Below are 19,562 nucleotides of genomic sequence, written 5' to 3'. Positions count from 1 at the left end.
TTAACAGTTAGAGCAATAGAGACGAGCTGTGCTTACATGTGTGTGGAACTTTAGCTTCATTAACCAGGCTAGCTGTTAGCTTGTAGCTCATGCTAGCTAACCAGTGAGAGGTTAAAAGGACGGCCAAAGCTGCGGACACAACACCCAGAAACGTATCTCACCACAACGTAGCGCCGAAAATATGATGTGATTCTAGCTCAATCAAACTGATTGCAGGAGGAAAACCGCCTCCATATCCTCACAGTCATGTGACAGACCTCTCCACATGAGAGAGGTGGACAGGGTCCAATCCTTGAGGCCCAGTGTCCTGAAACTATTAAATGTCCTCACCACAACACACCAGAATAAAATTATTAGGTCATTAGTGGGACTCTATAGTACTTGACTGCATGCTGAGGTGGCAATTCAGCCATTTAATTCATGTGTGTTGGACTACGCCAACATGAAAACACAACATTAGACTGACATCCACCTAACCACAGTTAAAAAGAAATTTAGAGTAAACTTACCGTGACGCGGTTAGACGAGTTTTTTCATGCTGAAATGTCGGTTTGTTTTGGCTCACACTGAAGACGCGTTATATAGCTGTTCTTTTGTTCTACATTTAAGTGAAACATGCTTTGTATTTGAGGCCAAGGGTGTTCATCCTCTTCAGTTCTAGTGGAGACGGTTGCCTCTGCCATGTTTTTATGTGTTTCTTCTTTCTTGGGTCGCTCTGCCCGCCATAGTGTATAACTGGTCGTGTAACTGCATGGCTACATCTGATTGGTGAAACTGCACTGGTGGCATGATCTATTATTAGTAGCATTATCTAATGTGTGAAATTAATTATTTTAACAAGTTGAATATTGCCAAATATAGTGGAGTAAAAGTAATGTTTCTTCTTCACAAATGTACTCAAGTAAACGTAAAAAGTATGGTGCAATAAAAGTACTTTTAGAAGTACTTAAAAAAAACTTTTTATAGGAATTCATTCATTCATTCATATGAATTTTACATTTGCTCAAATCTGGATGAATCCAGGTGTGTACATCCACAGAGAGCAGCAGGTCAGCTGATCACAGCCTGCACGCTAAGAAACTACTGGAGCTCTCAGTGGAAATGACTTTCAGTCTTTCCCCCACACTGAGACATGACAGCTGATTTAAAGGTTCCTCCACCTGCTGAATCCACATTAACCTCTGACTGTACACATATTCCTGTTTGGAGACAAAGTCCCCCTCTACAATGTAGGCAACAGGAAATAGAGACTTGTTTTTATTTCTATGCTTTTTATTCTGATTCAAGCTGAGAACAATTAGAATAAACAAAGATAGACTAAAGTTTGTATTCCCATCTATCTATCATTTAATAATTATGTTAATGTAGCACAAGGTTCAGTTAGCTTTGCACAGTAAGATCCTCCAGAGAACTACTTTTTACTTTGTTACTCTGAGTACATTTCAGAGCCAGTTCCTTTTTATTTTTACTGGAGTAAAGAAGTTGAATCAGTACTTCAGCCTTTACTGGAGTATTTTTCAACAGTAGTATTTCTGCTTCAAGTTAATTAGAAAGGTACTCTTTGTCTCAGCTGGAGCCCCCCACACATGTATGTACGTACGTACGTCTGGTGTTGCTTTGCTGCTTACCCTAACCATAAAAATGAATGCTTAAGCCTGAGCCTAACCACAGTCATAACCCAGCTGTAGCCCTGAAATCACATTTCATTGTGAAAAAGCCTTCAGCTCTCATGGGGACCTGGGTTATGGTCCCCGTGAGTAGAGTACATTTCAGATTTTGGTTCCCACCATGACAGGGAAAACCAGTTCACAGATACAAACACACACACAGTATTTTCATGGCTCTGCTGTTTATATGCGCTCAGGCCAATTAAAGGCTCCTTCTGCAGAATTTCAAACATCTCTGAAATGCTAAAGTCAGACGGCTTCTCTCCTCCTCCTGACGCTCGTGAGTCATCTGTCACTCTGTTCTGTGGGCGTCTGAACAAACTGACTCGCTGCTGAGGCCAATTTGAGGCGAGAAGAAAGATTCTCGCCATCTGAATGAAAACACGGATCTGAGCGGAGTCGGTAGACCAATCAGTGAGTCTATGAGCGGGAGAGCCCGCACACCACACCTCCGACCTCTACAGCCAAGTCAGGTCACGTTAGTGGACTCGTGTAGCACGACTTAGAGGGCCAGGCTCGAGACCGTCACACATGTTCGTTTAAATCCTGCAGATGCGATCGTCACCTCAAACCCAGCGTCAGAGCAGTGGGGAAATAGTCCCCTGTGACAGCTGTTTGACTCCACCCTGTAAGGACTCATCTTCAGACCATGTGAGAACACGCAACATTAAAAAGTTAAGAGGTCACAAACATGATTTATGGATAAACCTCTTCCATTAATAAAGTTCTGACGCTCCATTTAAATGAGAGTCTCAGGTGAGCTCAGGTGTTCAGGAAGTTTACTCTGTACAGGAACATGCTCGTTGATTTGGTAAAATCCCAGTTGCAAGTTTTTGTATCAGGTCTAAACTGCTCAAAAGAAACACATGAACAAGTAATGTAATGTAGACAGACATCCTTTTATTGTTGATGTATTTTTAATAGATATTCAGTCAAATTCAGTGTTATTTATGTAGCACTCGCCTCAAGGTGCTTTATATTATAAAAGAAGTGATCCACAGTGGGTACTGGTACTGTACTGTTGAGGATGGTGAGCCGGGGTTCTCCTAAAGTCCGCCGCCATCTCCACAGTCTTGAGTGGGTTCAGCTCCAGGTGGTTCTGACTGCACCAGTGGACCAGCTGCTCCACCTCCTGTCTGTATGCAGATTGCATCGTTCTGGACCAGACCAGTAACAGTGGTCTCCCTAACCCTTCACGAACTTCAGGTATTCTCAGATGGTTCTTCTGAGGTGCAGTCGTCAGTGTAGAGCAGGGGTGGGCAATTCCAGGCCTCGAGGGCCGGTGTCCTGCAGGTTTTAGATCTCACCTTGGATCAACACACCTGAATCACATGATTAGTTCCATACCAGGCCTCTGGAGAACTTCAGGACATGTTGAGGAGCTAATTTAGCCATTTAAATCAGCTGTGTTGGTTCAAGGACACTTCTAAAACCTGCAGGGACACCGGCCCTTGAGGCCTGGAGTTGCCCACCCCTGGTGTAGAGGGAGAAGAGCTGATGGTCTGGTGTGGGATGTGATACTCCTCAGTCTCACCTGCTGTTGCCTGTCCAGCAGGAAGCTGGTGTTCCATGGAAAGGTGGAGGTGGGCACAGTGAGATGGGTGAGCTTTCGATAGAGGATATCTGGGATTACGGTGTTGAAGGCCGAGCTGAAGTCCAGGAACAGTATCCCAGGTTGGTTGGGGCGATGCAGTTGTGTGTGTTGGAGTCCCAAACTGACTGCATACTCGGCCAACCACTGTGCCCAGTTTCTCCTCGGGGTTGGCTTCCAGCTTCCTGGTTGGGTTGTTATTCCTGAATGTGGAAACAGTCTTGATCTGCACACACAAGTCCTCAAAAACATGGTTTCATGATGTCACAGTTCTATACCTCCACCCTGTACGCTGTCTCATCCCCATCAGAGATGAGCCCAAACATGGCGGTGTCATCGGCATACTTGACGATGAAGTTGGTTGGGTGGGTAGGTGTACAGGGTGTACATCAGGGGCTGAGAACGCAGCCCTGTGGGGATCCGGTGCTGACAGTGGGGGGAGGTGGGGGCCAAGTACTTACAAATAATTAGTAATGTGATGACTAGGATAATGAAAGACACCAGGTACAGCGATTGTCTGAATCCACTGTTATTTGTACAATCTCATCATCAAGTTTGCTGATGACACCACAGACTCATCTCCCTTTGAGATGAGGCAGCCTACAGAGAAGAAGTCCTGAAGTTGGCAGCCTGGTGTTCAGAGAACAACCTGGCACTGAACACCAAGAAAACCAAAGAGGTCATTGTCAACTTCAGGAGGTACAGCACTGACTTAACCCCCTTTACACCAACAGGGAGTGTGTGGAGAGGCTCCACAGCTTCCGGTTCCTTGGTGTCCTCATCTCCACTGACATCTCCTGGACAGACAACATCTCAGTGGTCGTTAAAAAGGCACAAGAGCGGCTGCACTTCCTGAGGACCCTCAGGAAGTAGAAGCTGGACTCAGACCTACCTTTTACCGCTCATTCGTGGAGAGCCTGCTTACACACTGCATCACAGTATGGTACAGCAACTGCACTAAGGCGGACAGAGTGAGGCTTCAGCTGCCCTCTCCCCTCCTTGATGTACATTTATTCCTCCCACTGCCTCAGCAGAGCAGCAAACATTATCAAGAACAGCTCCCACCCTGGTTTCAACATGTTCAGCCTGCTTTCCTCAGGGCAGCACTACAGGTGCATCAACACAAAACCCCACAGACTCAAAAACTGTTTCTTTGCAAGAGCCATAACCACCCTGAACTCACACATGCACTGACAACACAGCTCCAGCCCCCAATCCAAGGACTACTATACACAGACAACACAGCTACCATCAGCACTGTGCAATACTGAGTTACGTGCAAAACCCCACACTGTAAATACATAACATTATGTATTTTTTCCCCAATATTTGTATATTTGTACTTGTTATATGTTTGAATACTGTTCATATGTATGTAGTGCTGCAGAACTTTTGCCTCATGTCTGCACTGAGCAGATGCTCTGAATCTCATTGTACATGTGTGTGTAGTGACAAAAAAGGCATTCTATTCTATTCTATTCTATTCTATTCTATTCTATTCTATTCTAATAAAAGATTTTTCCTCTCTGTCTGTTTCTGTAGTATACAGTGAGCATGTATACATGGGGATTAAACAGGCTTAGGTTTCTTCCAGCTCCTTTTTGATTATGTTATTTATTGTGATTGTTGTTTGTATAGTTTATGTTTTAACATGTTTGAAATAAGCCCTCACAGACAGAAAACACTGTCTGCTTCTTGGGGATAACAGGAAAACCTGAACTCTGGGTCTCACATACGATCATGTAGGTCATCCTGTCATCATCATGAATAAATAAAAAGTGAAATTTTCTGATTCTTTTCACCTGCTGACACAAAGCGACTCTTCCGCCAGAGGACTCATCTTTCTCACATCTAAATAAAAGAAGAGTCCCTGAGCTATGAGTTACAGATGACAAATGAAGTCAGGTTTAATTTAGCTGCAGCGGAGTGTGAGTGAGTGAATCTGTGGGGGTGAATGCCTTTGAATAGCAGCAGTGAGTCTGCATTCAGTGATAGAGTAGCAGTTTGTAGTGGAGGTGGTGTCGAGGTTATTGGGGCTTCTAACAACACTGACGTGTCCTGCAGCCTGCCCACACAGAAAAAATAGATCTTTCAGTTTGACTCACACGATGATCCTCCACCTCTCATCACGTTTCTCTGGACGTCTTCCCTCCTCGCAGCCCGTCTGCACGTTCATGTCGTCACTGCCTCCGTCAGACTGTATGCACGTTTGATCAAAAACACCTCACCTGTAAAAATAAACTAACAGTCCTGATGGAAGGAGAAGGTCCTCACCAAGAGTTTAGCAGGGATAAATTTAGCCAGCGCGGACAGAACAAGCTTCATTAGATTACATCATGAATAAACCCATGAGGGCACCATCTGCGTCATTTTGGTCTAACTTCATCCGCACTACTGGCACTGCAAACTTATGCAGCACAGAAACTCTGAGGAGCTGCTCTTTCACCAAAAAGTGACCCTTGATGAGTTGCTCGTTACACCTGGTCAGGAGAGTTTTGTGTTGGAGGGCATCATAGAGGATCTAAGGTTTCATATTGTCCTCCTGCTAACTGCATCTAGGTTTCAAACCTGTGCAGCATTTCCTGTTGTGGACAACGGATACTCCACTGGCTTGACCTTTGGAGTCCACCTCCTGTGGACTTATCAAACACAGAATAGTCAACCTCATTGGGGGTGAGACTGGGGAGCTTTTCGTTTGAGTTTAATTATTTCAGCATTGTGCAGAATACTTTGAGGAGTTCCACAAAAGACAGCGTTTTCTTTGGATTAGTGGGTTTCATTACTTTTGTTTGGTTAGCTTTAGTGGATGTCCAAATCCATGTATTGAAGACATAAAAAGTCCTTTGGGTCAAGTTTGCATGACCTCTGCATCCCTTAGGTATGGCTGATCTGCCAGGTTTCCTCCTAAGTGCAGTGGAGAATGTGGGTGATGCCTCAGGAACATTTTCCTGATTTATAGGGTGTAACCGGTTTCTGCTTATCGTCTGGTGCAAGTCTAATCAAGTACCTACCACAAGTATCTGTCTAGACTAGGATTGAGATTTATTCTGGATATACTGGCACAGACTCTGTGGCATTATCGTTACTGCTGCACTTGTTCTGGTACAGATGTCTATGGATTTGTGGCCTAACAAAGTACCTGGTTGGAATAATGAAATGCTTGTTTGGTTAACATGGCTAACATGACAGGAGAGATTACAAGGAGGCACAAGAAGGTCCATAGACCGTGACAGGAAGTTTTATTCTGGCAGCTTCTCTGTAGGCACCTTAGCTGTGTTCGGAGTTTTTATGAGAGCTTTGTTGAAGCTTGGTTCCTTCTTTCTTGGCATCTTGGGGATGTTTTGCTGGACTAGAGAATCTGGAGGAACCTTTAGGTATGCCACTTTGGTTGGCGCTTATACATTAATTCTAGATTTGTTATTGGTTGCTGGGCTTTTGATAAAACATTGTGGTGATTTTTTATTTTTGTTGCTGCAGACCATGTGATGTTAGACATTTGTGATGACCTCTGGCAGTCACTCTGCGACCAACGTTTTGATTTGGTCGCAGGGCTTAACAACTTCTTACTGAAACTAGCTGCAAGGATAGATCTGCCAGATGGGGCAAGACACTCCTTGCACTCTTCTGCATCAGTTATACAGTTGGAAACATCTTGTAACATGCACCAGATGTGCCATAGCAAAAACCATATCTGCCAGTCGTGTACTTCCCTTTACCAGTGGGTCCCTCGTTCTCAATGTGATCCTTTTCTTTAAGGCTCCTGGGTGTGGGACCTGGACCTGCTGAGATCGGTGGGGCTGCTTGGTAGAACAGACTCTGCGTGGTATGAAGTTTCATGTAATGGGACATTTACCATGTATTATGTCATCATAACCCCTGCTTTGTGAATAAATCTGCCTTCTTTTACCTGACAAATAATGACAGAGCTCATTTTTTAGTGTCCTAAGCCAATACTGAAAGAGCAGGTGGGGATGACTGAAACATGTGAAACAGGCTCTGTGACCATCTGTCCTCCAGTCAACCCAGTGTAGTGATGCTTCAGTTTCTGACTGCAGTGACTGCCTGTCACCCACTTAAACCAGTAAACCCAGTGAAACCAGTGTGTGGGTCCAAACATTGCTCAGTTAACATTTCCGGCTGCAGAGATGCAGTGAATGAACTCTGACTATTTGCTCAGTCTCTTCCTCTCCAACTGATTTTATCTCTCCGAACAAACTGAGCTAGTTTGAGGTCAGCCCTGCAGTGAACTCCAGCTGATCTGTACTTGGTTCACGTCCGGTCACCCAGGGCCTCCCCTCGCTAATGCTCATCCTGATGTAACAGCTGATGGTGGAGATTGTGTGCTTTGCTGTGATACTGGGAGATGCTGCTCAGTGTGTACTTCACTGTGTGGTTTACTGTGCCAAGGGCTGAAGATGAATGTGGGAATAAAGAAACATCATTGACTAACTTTTTGTTTATATTGTGCCACCAACACATAATCCATCCACTTCACTGTGCTGTCATCAGCTTAAAGTCACTGAACCTGAGGCAGGTGACTATGAAGAACGTTCATCACAGCCGGGCCTTTTCAGTGTTAGCTGGTTCGATAAAACAGCCCAGTCAGAGATGAAGGGTATCACTGTGATGGTGAATAGGCCAGCAAACACATGTTAACTGGGGAAAGGAAATTCTGATAGTCATTGTTTTTAAAATGAATGTTAACCATGTAGGTATTGAAAAATGACCAAACCAGGAAAGTGGTACGTATCATAATGCTGTGTGAGTCAAGCAGGATACATATATATACATACACACACATATACATATACACTCACACACACACACACACATTTATACATACAAAAAACACCCAGCACGCCCCTGCGGGCGGTTTATCCTTCAAGCTCGGGTCCTCTACCAGAGGCCTGGGAGCTTGAGGGTCCTGCGCAGTATCTTAGCTGTTCCCAGGACTGCGCTCTTCTGGACAGAGATCTCCGATGTTATTCCCGGGATCTGCTGGAGCCACTCGCCTGGAGCATATATATATATATATATATATATATATATATATATATATATATATATATATATATATATATATATATATATATATAAAACACCCAGCACGCCCCTGCGGGCGGTTTATCCTTCAAGCTCGGGTCCTCTACCAGAGGCCTGGGAGCTTGAGGGTCCTGCGCAGTATCTTAGCTGTTCCCAGGACTGCGCTCTTCTGGACAGAGATCTCCGATGTTGTTCCTGGGATCTGCTGGAGCCACTCGCCTAGCTTGGGAGTCACCGCACCTAGTGCTCCGATTACCACGGGGACCACCGTTACCTTCACCCTCCACATCCTCTCGAGCTCTTCTCTGAGCCCTTGGTATTTCTCCAGCTTCTCGTGTTCCTTCTTCCTGATATTGCTGTCATTCGGAACCGCTACATCGATCACTACGGCCATCTTCTTCTGTTTGTCTACCACCACTATGTCCGGTTGGTTAGCCACCACCATTTTGTCCGTCTGTATCTGGAAGTCCCACAGGATCTTAGCTCGGTCATTCTCCACCACCCTTGGGGGCATCTCCCATTTTGACCTCGGGACTTCCAGGTTATACTCGGCATATATATATATATATATATATATATATATATATATATATATATATATATATATATATATATATATATATATATATATATGACCATGTATATACCACATATATATGACCATATACATATATATACATATATATATATATATATATATATATATATATATATATATATATATATATATATATATATATATATGACCATGTATATACCACATATATATGACCATATACATATATATACATATATATATATATATATATATATATATATATATATATATATATATATATATGTATAAATGTGTGTGTGTGTGTGTGTGTGTGTGTACACACATATATACATACACACACACCACAACTAAAAGGAACATTAACAGGACAGAACACTCAGCATTAAGGGCTCAGGGACATTGTGACAACGGACCACAGGAGTCACAGACAATATATACACAAGAAAGAATCAGGGCAGAGAAGAAACATGTGAGGAACACAGCTGAACACAGTGTGACTGATGAGATGGGAAGCAGAACAGAACACAATGCACACAGGAAGAGTGCCATGGCAGGGATCACCGGTGTGTTTTTAGAGTGGACCCAAAAGCAGAAATGGAAGAAATGAACTGAAGTTTAAACAAAAGCGAGCCTTTATTGTGACTGATGCAAAAAAAAAAACAGATAAGGAAGGCGAAAACAAAGGCGGATCTAAACTACAACTTAAACTGGGAAAAGATATGAATATGAAACTGAACGGGAACATGCAAAAATGTAACTGTGCAATAATCAAAACAGCATGAACAAGAACTTGAACAGTAGGGAAAAAAACTCTGTGACCTGACGTGAAGACAAAGAACAAAGGAGACAGACGACTCAAATACACAGGAGGATAATGATGGAAGTGGAAACACCTGGGGAGACACAGCTGACACTAATGAACATGACGCCATAGGGGGACCAAAACTATACACACTGGACATGGAAACACCAGACTCTTCAAAATGAAACAGGAAACATGGAGCGACGTAAACATGACAGCACAAGCCGGACAATTAGAACATGGAACTGAGGAGAGACTAACGGACATGCATTACTGAAAGAAAAAACACTGAAGACAAGAAAAGACTCATACATCAGGACATGTGCTAGACTCAAGTACTCCCTCAACTTAACCTATTTCCAATATAACATAAGAAATCAAAAATACAAAATAAACTCAAACTGCTGGTGCACAGAGCCAGCGCCTGACAACGGGAAACTGAAAAGATAACACAGGAAGTACGAGAGACACACTGAGGCTCAGACTGACCACATACAGAGGGCACGAGCACAGATAGACATCAATAACACAGGAAACTAGACCCAAGATGACAAGGAAACAGAGGAGGAATGATAACAAACTAAGAATACAAATATTAAACAGGGATCACAACTATTGCATCGAAATCAGGGAAAGAATCGGAATCGAAACACCCTGAGTCACAGACAGAGTTTCAGTAGTTTACAGTGTAATTAATCAGATCTGCCATTCAGATATTCCAGAGTACATGTGGCCTTTAGCCTTTAATACTTGTAAAATACATTTACAGTGTGTATTATCGTAGGGTCTTTACCTTACAATAAGGCTCATCAAACACAGTGAGGCAACTGTCGTCATGATATAAATTCAATTCCTTTTTTCAGTTCAATAAAAATGAATTGAACTGATGCCCGATGTAGACCTGTGGAAACCAAACATGAATTCTCACTAACGTTATATATAATGTCATTAATTATAAACAAAACCTTCAGGAATGATTTCTGTTTTACAGGCAATACATCTATCTGTTATCTGTCCCGTCAACTCTTTCATACAGCACAGCTTTAGTAACCAAAGGGTATCCCACTCATTTCTAATGGTAATAATGTATTGTTTTATACAGAGGAAACATGCTACACATTTCACAAGAACACACATTTTAACCAAGTGTTAATAGAAATATAAAGGCTCAGAGCAGCGTTGACTCCTGTTTTTTTTTTACAGTATATGTTCTGCCTGTTCATGATGGTTTGTGTTATTGGGGATCTAACCCGTCAGTTGTAAGGATCTCACTTTGTTTAGAACAAAGACAATGGACTGATGTTATTGGTGGTTTTCTCATGTAATTGCCATCTAAACCATATCTCTGTTTGTGTGAATTTAAACAATTTAAGCTAAAAGTTAAACTCTCACAAATTCCACAAGTTCAAACCTTCCAAATAGTACCTCTCTGAGCTGAAGCTGGTCATTGTCCAAAGAGTTTCATCAGTGCCCAGAGTGCTGATAAGCCTGATAACCTCAGTAACTGCTGGAGTCTCTCCCAGGATTCAATGGGTGAGGGTACTGGCCCTGTTTCCAGCCAATCACAGGCATCTTAGCTTAAATGTTTCTGCATTCTGTTTGGTTTTTTTCTGTACTTTTGTCTACAACCCTTTTTCTCAGCCTGCAGCTCTGTGGGCACGTTTGAAACTGACTCCTGATGTTGTGTTTCAGGCTCTTTTCATCAAGTGTTTCTGTGCTCCAGTACCCAGAATTCTTTGGGTTTGCCTCAACAGTCTTTGTGGTTCTTAAACCAACTTGTTAACTCAGCGATGAGTTTGTAGGTCAGTGAACAAACAGAGCGCCACCATGCCAGCTGGCTGCTCCGCTGCTTTCAGCCTGCGAAAGGTTTAACTTTACCACTGTCAACAGCCAATCAGGGGGCAGAACAGACAGAGGTGAACGTGAAGGAGCCTCTCAGTCTGCCAGCCATCGCTCCCATTTTTACCTGAAGACAAAGAGCTGGCTCTCAGATTTCTCCATCGCTCTGAATGGCTTTGTGAATGTGTGAAAACAGAGTTCAGCTCAGAGCTGAGGGGCTGGGTGTCTTTGAACACATGCGTCAGGAGTCCAGCCTGCATGTCCAGGCCAAGATACTGAACCCATCAGGGTGTCAGTGTGTTTGTGGATGTTTGAAAGGTGCTTGAGTATAGAAGAAAAGTATCTGTATGAATGAAGCTTAGAGGAAATGTGCTTAGAGGAGAAAAGAGCTATTTAAGAACAAGTCTGTTTACCATTTACAGCATGAATACCATCAGAGAGTAGCTGCCTGAAAGTTTCCCATAAGCACGTCTTCCTCTGAAAAGAGTTAGGGTTCGAGAATCAAATAAAGGCTGGTTGCAAAAAAAACCCCACTTTGAAACCTGAAAACCGAGCGGCTGGGTGCCAGCAATCACACCAAATCTGAAATAAAATGACTGATCTGCAGTAAATGAAATCACTTCCTGCTTTTCAGATCTTCATTTTGCTTTAGTTAGGATACACTTTAGTGATGTTTGAGCCAGCCCAAATCTGTGATATTAACTCATGATTGACCTTAATAAACCTTTTAAAACGGGTGGGGAACTCCAGGCCTCGAGGGCCGATGTCCTGCAGGTTCTAGATCTCACCCTAGGTCAACAGAGCTGAATTACATGATTAGTTCATTACCAGGCCTCTGGAGCACTTCAGGACATGTTGAGGAATCAGCTGACACATCTAAAATCTGCAGGACAGCGGCCCTCGAGGCCTGGAGTTCCCCACCCCTGTTTGAAAGAGTTCATAATGGCTGAGCTGTTCTCATATTTGCAGTGCAAGGTTTGTCCTGAGGGTGGCACGAACTCTCAGAGAGTCATTGAGATGCAAAGACTTGTGTTATTTAGAGTTTTCCAAAGACAGAGACAAAATGTGGATTGGTAGTCCGTTTAATGAGAAAACAATCAATGGAAATAAATTACAGAAACAACATATATTACAATTAAAGATTGATGTGAAGAGAAATGTCTTCAGTTTGTTTTTGTTTCAGCAGATTAAAGGTTTAATCTGACACAGGTGGATTTCAGCCGTTTGTCTCTCAGGAAAATAAACCAAACGTTTGTCTTTGGCTTTCATCTGAATCCAAACTGCGGCAATGCATCTAGAAATACCTATTACTGTGCAAATATCTACATTCAGTGTGTTTCATAACAATAACGAAAATAACGTTTGGCTTCAGCAACCAGATTAACTACTTTCAGCTGGAACATGCTAATAATGTGGAAATGTTCTCTGAGCAGCAGAAAACCAACACTGATGAAGCACACAGAGACATCCACGTTGCATAGTATCCTCAGCACATTCCAATGTGGAAAAGTCTCTCCCAGTATGAAACACAAAAATTCACTGAACACAGGAGACTGTCTTTCCTGGGAAAGAGCATATCAGATGTTTCTTCCTGCAGGTTGCAGGTTTCATAGAATATTTCTCAGAGGTTCTCTGACAGTTTCCAGAGTCTTTTCCACGTCTGGTAGAAGCAGCAGAGCAAAAGCCAGCTGTTCACGAGCAGCCGCACTCCTCCACGATCATATTCTGGATGTCCTTCTTGATAATCTTCTGCTCTTCGTTGTAGTAGAGCATTGACATTGCTCGCAGCCTCGTTGGCACGCAGCACGACTTGATGTTTTGAAATGGGCTGTAGCCTCTCATGCGATAATGGTTGATGACCGTTGAATGGAAAGACAGCGGTGAGCTTCCAATGCTTGCCATGTGGTTTGGACAGTCGCCTTCGCAGTAGTTGGCGTGGTAACCAGCCGGAGCGATGATCCAGTCACTCCAGCCGATGTCTTTAAAGTTCACGTAAAACTCTCGCTTGCAGCAGATGCGTATTTTCCCATCGCACTGCAGAGCTCGTTTAGCTCGGCGCTTAGCCACCTCCTCTTGAGCTCGAAGCGCCACCATGAGGAACGGCCGGTGTGACTGATCTCGTCCCGTGGCCGGTTCACCGTTTGCAGGCGTCAGGATGGGAGCGGCACCTGCTTCGAGACACAGAGGACAGGAAACCCGTAACCTAAGAGGACTGTTGCCGCCGTCCAGTAGATTCTGAACAGTGCGAGGAATGGCGAGGGTGTGCCAGCCACTACGACGGGTGTCCGCCATCTTCTCTGAAACACAGTCCTCGTCATCATCGTCACGATAAAGCCGCAGCATCACTTTGCTTCTCAGGCGGTTCATCTTTGACATTTTCAGGAAGATCCAAACGTTTGCCTGCTCCACCACAGACGAGCCACTGCCCTCCCTCGAAATGTCAAAGGTCACCGCGTTTGGCCCGTCGCCTGTGAAAGAGAATAGTTAGGACATTAGCGCTGTGTCCCATTTACTACACAGAGTCAGAAAATTTCAGTCTAAAACAGTGCGATCTCTGACCCTTGACAATGACAGAGGGGCGTTCAGAATTCAGTCTGATAGTCTTTGACCTTTGACCTCTCAGATTGTATTTTAAGTGGAAACTGGATGGGTTAATGTGGATTAGGGTTGGTGTGTCTGAGTTTGGGAAGATATCAAATGAAACGTGCTGAAGACGCCTTAGGAAAGACCAACTTCATCTGGCAGTTTGTTTTTCCCTGAAGGGAAGGGAACAAACGAGGAACTTGAAACCATGACCCCGCTGACGCCCCCAGATAGAAATTTTAATGAGTGAACAAAGTCGATGTTCTTAACAGTGAAAGCTTGAATGGAGCTTCAGCCTCTAAATATATTCAATATGAGGAAAGGCACTAAAAAAAGACCAGGCCTGATTTCAGGGAATGATGTTAATGATGTTAACAAGCCTGGTCATATAGGACACTAACCCCGCCCCCACCCACCCGACACCACCCCAACAAAAAAAAGGCCCGTCCTGTCTCAGCGCTTCCTTCTTTGTCTCCTGTTAGAGAATAATTAGTGAGGCCCAGATTTATCTGAATGAACAGATTATTTACGCGCTAAGATCACTTGGTATGCTCGCCCAAATTACTGTGCACTAATTTGGGCGAGCATCCTTTGAGGGGCCTTTTGATAGAGACAACTATTTATAGAACAAAGCAAAGCAGCAATGTAACGGGTCCGTATTCACAGGAGATTTTAAAGGCTTTGCAACCATCATCATCTTCAGTAAGTCACAGTGGATTGAGAGCAGGTTAATGACAAGGAGCAAAGGTTCTGCCAGCAAAGATCTACTGCTGTTCAGACCAATGTTTCCCTCATCTTTCATCTGTTGAGACTTTCTCCAGCTGTTGTTCTCAGTGAAAATACTCTGTGGATTTAAGATGTTCTCATATTGATTGTTACTCTGAGTCTTTGTGAGCCAAACCAGCAGATCATTCGAACATTCCTGTTTGAAGTAAAGTTTGTCCGCTAATTGGTCACCAGTCTGTCTGATGGACATCGTCAGTGACTGTTTGAACTTTGATGAGAAGTTGATTTGTTAGTTTACATTTTGGGGTTCAGAAATGAAAGAAACAAGGCTGTCGTTCCATCAGAGAACCCTTCCTTGTTTCTGTCAACAGAACAAACACGTTTATTTCACTCAGAGACAAACTGGAAGTTTCAGCACTGCAGTCAAACACATGAATGTGAGCTGAATGTTCTGACCTGAACATGAAAACCTGTGGCTGAAATCTGTAAACACACTTTGACCTCTTTGGATTATTGTGAATGAGCTAAAAGAGCAAACAGACAGTCTGACATCACTGACGGTCAGTGAACCTCTGAAGAGTCTGACTCTACAGACTCCACTGAGTCTGGATCTGCTGACGTTAATAACCGAACCCTAACCCAGCCAAGAGAAAATGTTCCCTACAGACACTCTTTAATCCATCCTGAATGTCAAAGGCTCATCGTGTCTTCAGTTCTTACATTAAAGGGTTTTTTTCTGCCAGACGCCTCCTCGCAGAATTAGCTTTAACCAGTCAGAGGGCTCAGTGGTGAGCCTGAAAACTTTCTACGGCTGTATTTAACCAGAGCTAATAACACTAATAACACTGACCCTGAACTCAGAAACTGGATGTGTTCTCTGTCAGGACAAGAAGATAAACCACGCCTGACGTGCCGTGGGACTCACCTGGCTCTCCAAAGGTGATTATTTCAGATGGCGGTTCGGGTGGTGCTGAATTGCCTGTGCCCTGGCCCTCCTCCTGGATCTCCACACTGCCGTCTTCAGCCACATGGGCCACGTGAAGTTTCTTGATGGCGTTGAGCAGAGCGGCACGAGGAACTGGCTGTGTCAGGTTGGGCCGGGCGCTCAGGTGCAGCATGTTGAGAATGTGACGCTTCACTGCCTCCACCATGTCACTCTGAGCTCCGGACGAAGACGAGTTCCTCCTCAGCTGAGGCAAAGAGCACGAAGGACAGTCAGAGGACACCGCCGAGTCCTGCAGCCGTGGTGCCGGAGAGATGGTCGGAGAGGCATCGATGAGAAGCCATGCTGAGATGGAAAAGACCACGGCAGAAAGAGAACACATAATGGTTGGCGGTCTGATGCAGAGTAAAAGACAGTAGAGTTTTTATTTGAAACAGGTTTGAGATTCTTCAGATGAAATCCTCTGAAATTCAAAAGACTTCAGGGCGGAAACTAGAAACTCTGACGTGAAGTTGCTGCAGGTCTGATGCGCTGTGAGGGATGTTCTGGTGTTGTTAGTCCTCCTGGTGCTGGCCCGGTGGTCCTGAACTGAACGAACAGTGTGCAGGGTCACTCTACTCTTCCTCTCTGCTCTGTTACAGTAATTATACCTCTCAGCCTGTTTAATCCCTCCCTCCATCCACAGAGGTATTTCCCTGTGAGTCACACACACACACACACACACACACACACACACACACACACACACACACACACACACACACACACACACAGTGAGCAAAGTCTCTCAGAATACCTCAGGACTGTTTGTGGAGTTTCCTCCTGAATGAACGTCACGACATAAGAGGAGGAGGAAGGAGGAAAGAGGAGGTAGTGTCCCTGATTCATTCACCACACACACACACACACACACACACACACACACACACACACACACACACACACACACACAGATGAGTCAGCGCAGCGTCATCATCACCTCACGTGGAGGAGAGACTGTCGGTGTGAAATAAATTTTTAGAATGGAGAGAGTTTGTTCTAAAGACCAGTCCTGCACAGAGCAGATGGAGCGTGCTCAAAACAGACTACCACACACGCACACACAGTGACATCAGCACGCCCTCTGCTGGTGGGAGTCAGGACCTACAGCGTCCTCTTCACCTGAGAGGGACCCTCTGAGTCAGTGGCTCCTATAAGTTAACACAGGTCTGTCAGCTCTGCGGCAGGAAGGAGAAACATCGGGAATTTCAATGTGTGGATGTCAGTGAACTGACCGCAGATGTCTGACCTGAACGGCTGTAAAGCCTACAAATGTGACGCCGTCATAACACAGGTCAAGCGTCAGCTGAAAATGTCACACAGTCACTCGTTTGTTTGATCAATTCAAGATGTCAACTGGCAAGAAGTGCTTTTTTTTGACAAAATTCAAGTGGATGTGAATTTTTGATTGATCTCACTTTTAAATGACGTAATGCTGTTACGTCATTTAAAGCAGAAGCTGTTTGAAGCATCCTGTATAAAGATGAGATCAGCAGATGATTGGACTAAAGCAGGGTTGGGGAACTCCAGGCCTCGAGGGCCGGTGTCCTGCAGGTTCTAGATCTGACCCTGGGTCAACACACCTGAATCACATGAGTAGTTCAACACTAGGCCTCTGGAGAACTTCAAGAGGAGGTCATTTAACTGTTTAAATCAGCTGTGTTGGATCATGGACACATGTAAAACCTGCAGGACACCAGCCCTTGAGGCCTGGAGTTCCCCACCCCCTGGACTAGAGCAATGATGTCAGTGCTGAGACTGACAGTGCGGAAAAGCGATGAAAAAGAACAGAAGCAGCAGTTGAGCGATTACAGATTATTAAACTTACACATAAGCTTCATTTCACTTGCTGGCCCACGTCCTCATTTTAGGTTTGACAGTGTTTTAGTCGATAAAGGTGAATGGCTTGAACATGAATTGAGCTGCGGTTTGGGGAAGGCCTTGATGGGGACTGGCGCCAGCTCCCGGGCCTGGCAGTTCCCCATGCACTAAATAGAAGAGAAGAAGTTAAAGAAAAGGGAAGGGAGGGTGGGGCACATAGACGAGAACGAAAAGCATGTAGAACTGAGGTAACATACAGTGGGGCAAAAAAGTATTTAGTCAGCCACCGATTGTGCAAGTTCCCCCACCTAAAATGATGACAGAGGTCAGTAATTTGCACCAGAGGTACACTTCAACTGTGAGAGACAGAATGTGAAAAAAAAAATCCATGAATCCACATGGTAGGATTTGTAAAGAATTTATTCGTAAATCAGGGTGGAAAATAAGTATTTGGTCAATAACAAAAATACAACTCAATACTTTGTAACATAACCTTTGTTGGCAATAACAGAGGTCAAACGTTTACTATAGGTCTTTACCAGGTTTGCACACACAGTAGCTGGTATTTTGGCCCATTCCTCCATGCAGATCTTCTCGAGAGCAGTGATGTTTTGGGGCTGTCGCCGAGCAACACGGACTTTCAACTCCCGCCACAGATTTTCTATGGGGTTGAGGTCTGGAGACTGGCTAGGCCACTCCAGGACTTTCAAATGCTTCTTACGGAGCCACTCCTTTGTTGTCCGGGCGGTGTGTTTTGGATCATTGTCATGTTGGAAGACCCAGCCTCGTTTCATCTTCAAAGTTCTCACTGATGGAAGGAGGTTTTGGCTCAAAATCTCACGATATATGGCCCCATTCATTCTGTCCTTAACACGGATCAGTCGTCCTGTCCCCTTGGCAGAAAAACAGCCCCATAGCATGATGTTTCCACCCCCATGCTTCACAGTAGGTATGGTGTTCTTGGGATGCAACTCAGTACTCTTCTTCCTCCAAACACGACGAGTTGAGTTTATACCAAAAAGTTCTACTTTGGTTTCATCTGACCACATGACATTCTCCCAATCCTCTGCTGTATCATCCATGTGCTCTCTGGCAAACTTCAGACGGGCCTGGACATGCACTGGCTTCAGCAGCGGAACACGTCTGGCACTGCGGGATTTGATTCCCTGCCGTTGTAGTGTGTTACTGATGGTGACCTTTGTTACTTTGGTTCCAGCTCTCTGCAGGTCATTCACCAGGTCCCCCCGTGTGGTTCTGGGATCTTTGCTCACCGTTCTCATGATCATTTTGACCCCACGGGATGAGATCTTGCGTGGAGCCCCAGATCGAGGGAGATTATCAGTGGTCTTGTATGTCTTCCATTTTCTGATGATTGCTCCCACAGTTGATTTTTTCACACCAAGCTGCTTGCCTATTGTAGATTCACTCTTCCCAGTCTGGTGCAGGTCTACAATACTTTTCCTGGTGTCCTTCGAAAGCTCTTTGGTCTTGGCCATGGCGGAGTTTGGAGTCTGACTGTTTGAGGCTGTGGACAGGTGTCTTTTATACAGATGATGAGTTCAAACAGGTGCCATTCATACAGGTAACGAGTGGGGGACAGAAAAGCTTCTTACAGAAGACGTTACAGGTCTGTGAGAGCCAGAGATTTTCCTTGTTTGAGGTGACCAAATACTTATTTTCCACCCTGATTTACGAATAAATTCTTTACAAATCCTACCATGTGAATTCATGGATTTTTTTTTCACATTCTGTCTCTCACAGTTGAAGTGTACCTCTGGTGCAAATTACTGACCTCTGTCATCATTTTAAGTGGGGGAACTTGCACAATCAGTGGCTGACTAAATACTTTTTTGCCCCACTGTATATAGATAACAACTGGAAGGAGCGTGTTTGGAGATGTGGTCCCGCTCCAGAAATTCAGATACTTTATCTCCAGTTCAACATGGCTG

The 19,562-nt window shown here is 44.3% G+C and overlaps 1 protein-coding gene across 1 annotated transcript; it reads right to left on the bottom strand.

The window, feature by feature from the left end:
• Positions 1–12,577: 12,577 nt before the first annotated feature.
• Positions 12,578–17,667, bottom strand: inhbab (inhibin subunit beta Ab). Its single transcript, XM_026150907.1, has 3 exons — positions 17,621–17,667; positions 15,736–16,098; positions 12,578–13,969 (listed from the first exon to the last, which is right to left on the bottom strand). The coding sequence occupies exons 1-3, from the start codon at positions 17,631–17,633 to the stop codon at positions 13,194–13,196; spliced, it is 1,152 nt and encodes a 383-aa protein (XP_026006692.1). The 5' UTR covers positions 17,634–17,667; the 3' UTR covers positions 12,578–13,193.
• Between the last annotated feature and the right edge of the window lie 1,895 nt (positions 17,668–19,562).

Source organism: Astatotilapia calliptera, chromosome 18 (genome assembly GCF_900246225.1).
Source record: "Astatotilapia calliptera chromosome 18, fAstCal1.2, whole genome shotgun sequence".
Taxonomy (NCBI): domain Eukaryota; kingdom Metazoa; phylum Chordata; class Actinopteri; order Cichliformes; family Cichlidae; genus Astatotilapia; species Astatotilapia calliptera.
This window is presented reverse-complemented; position numbering and strand designations above follow the sequence as displayed.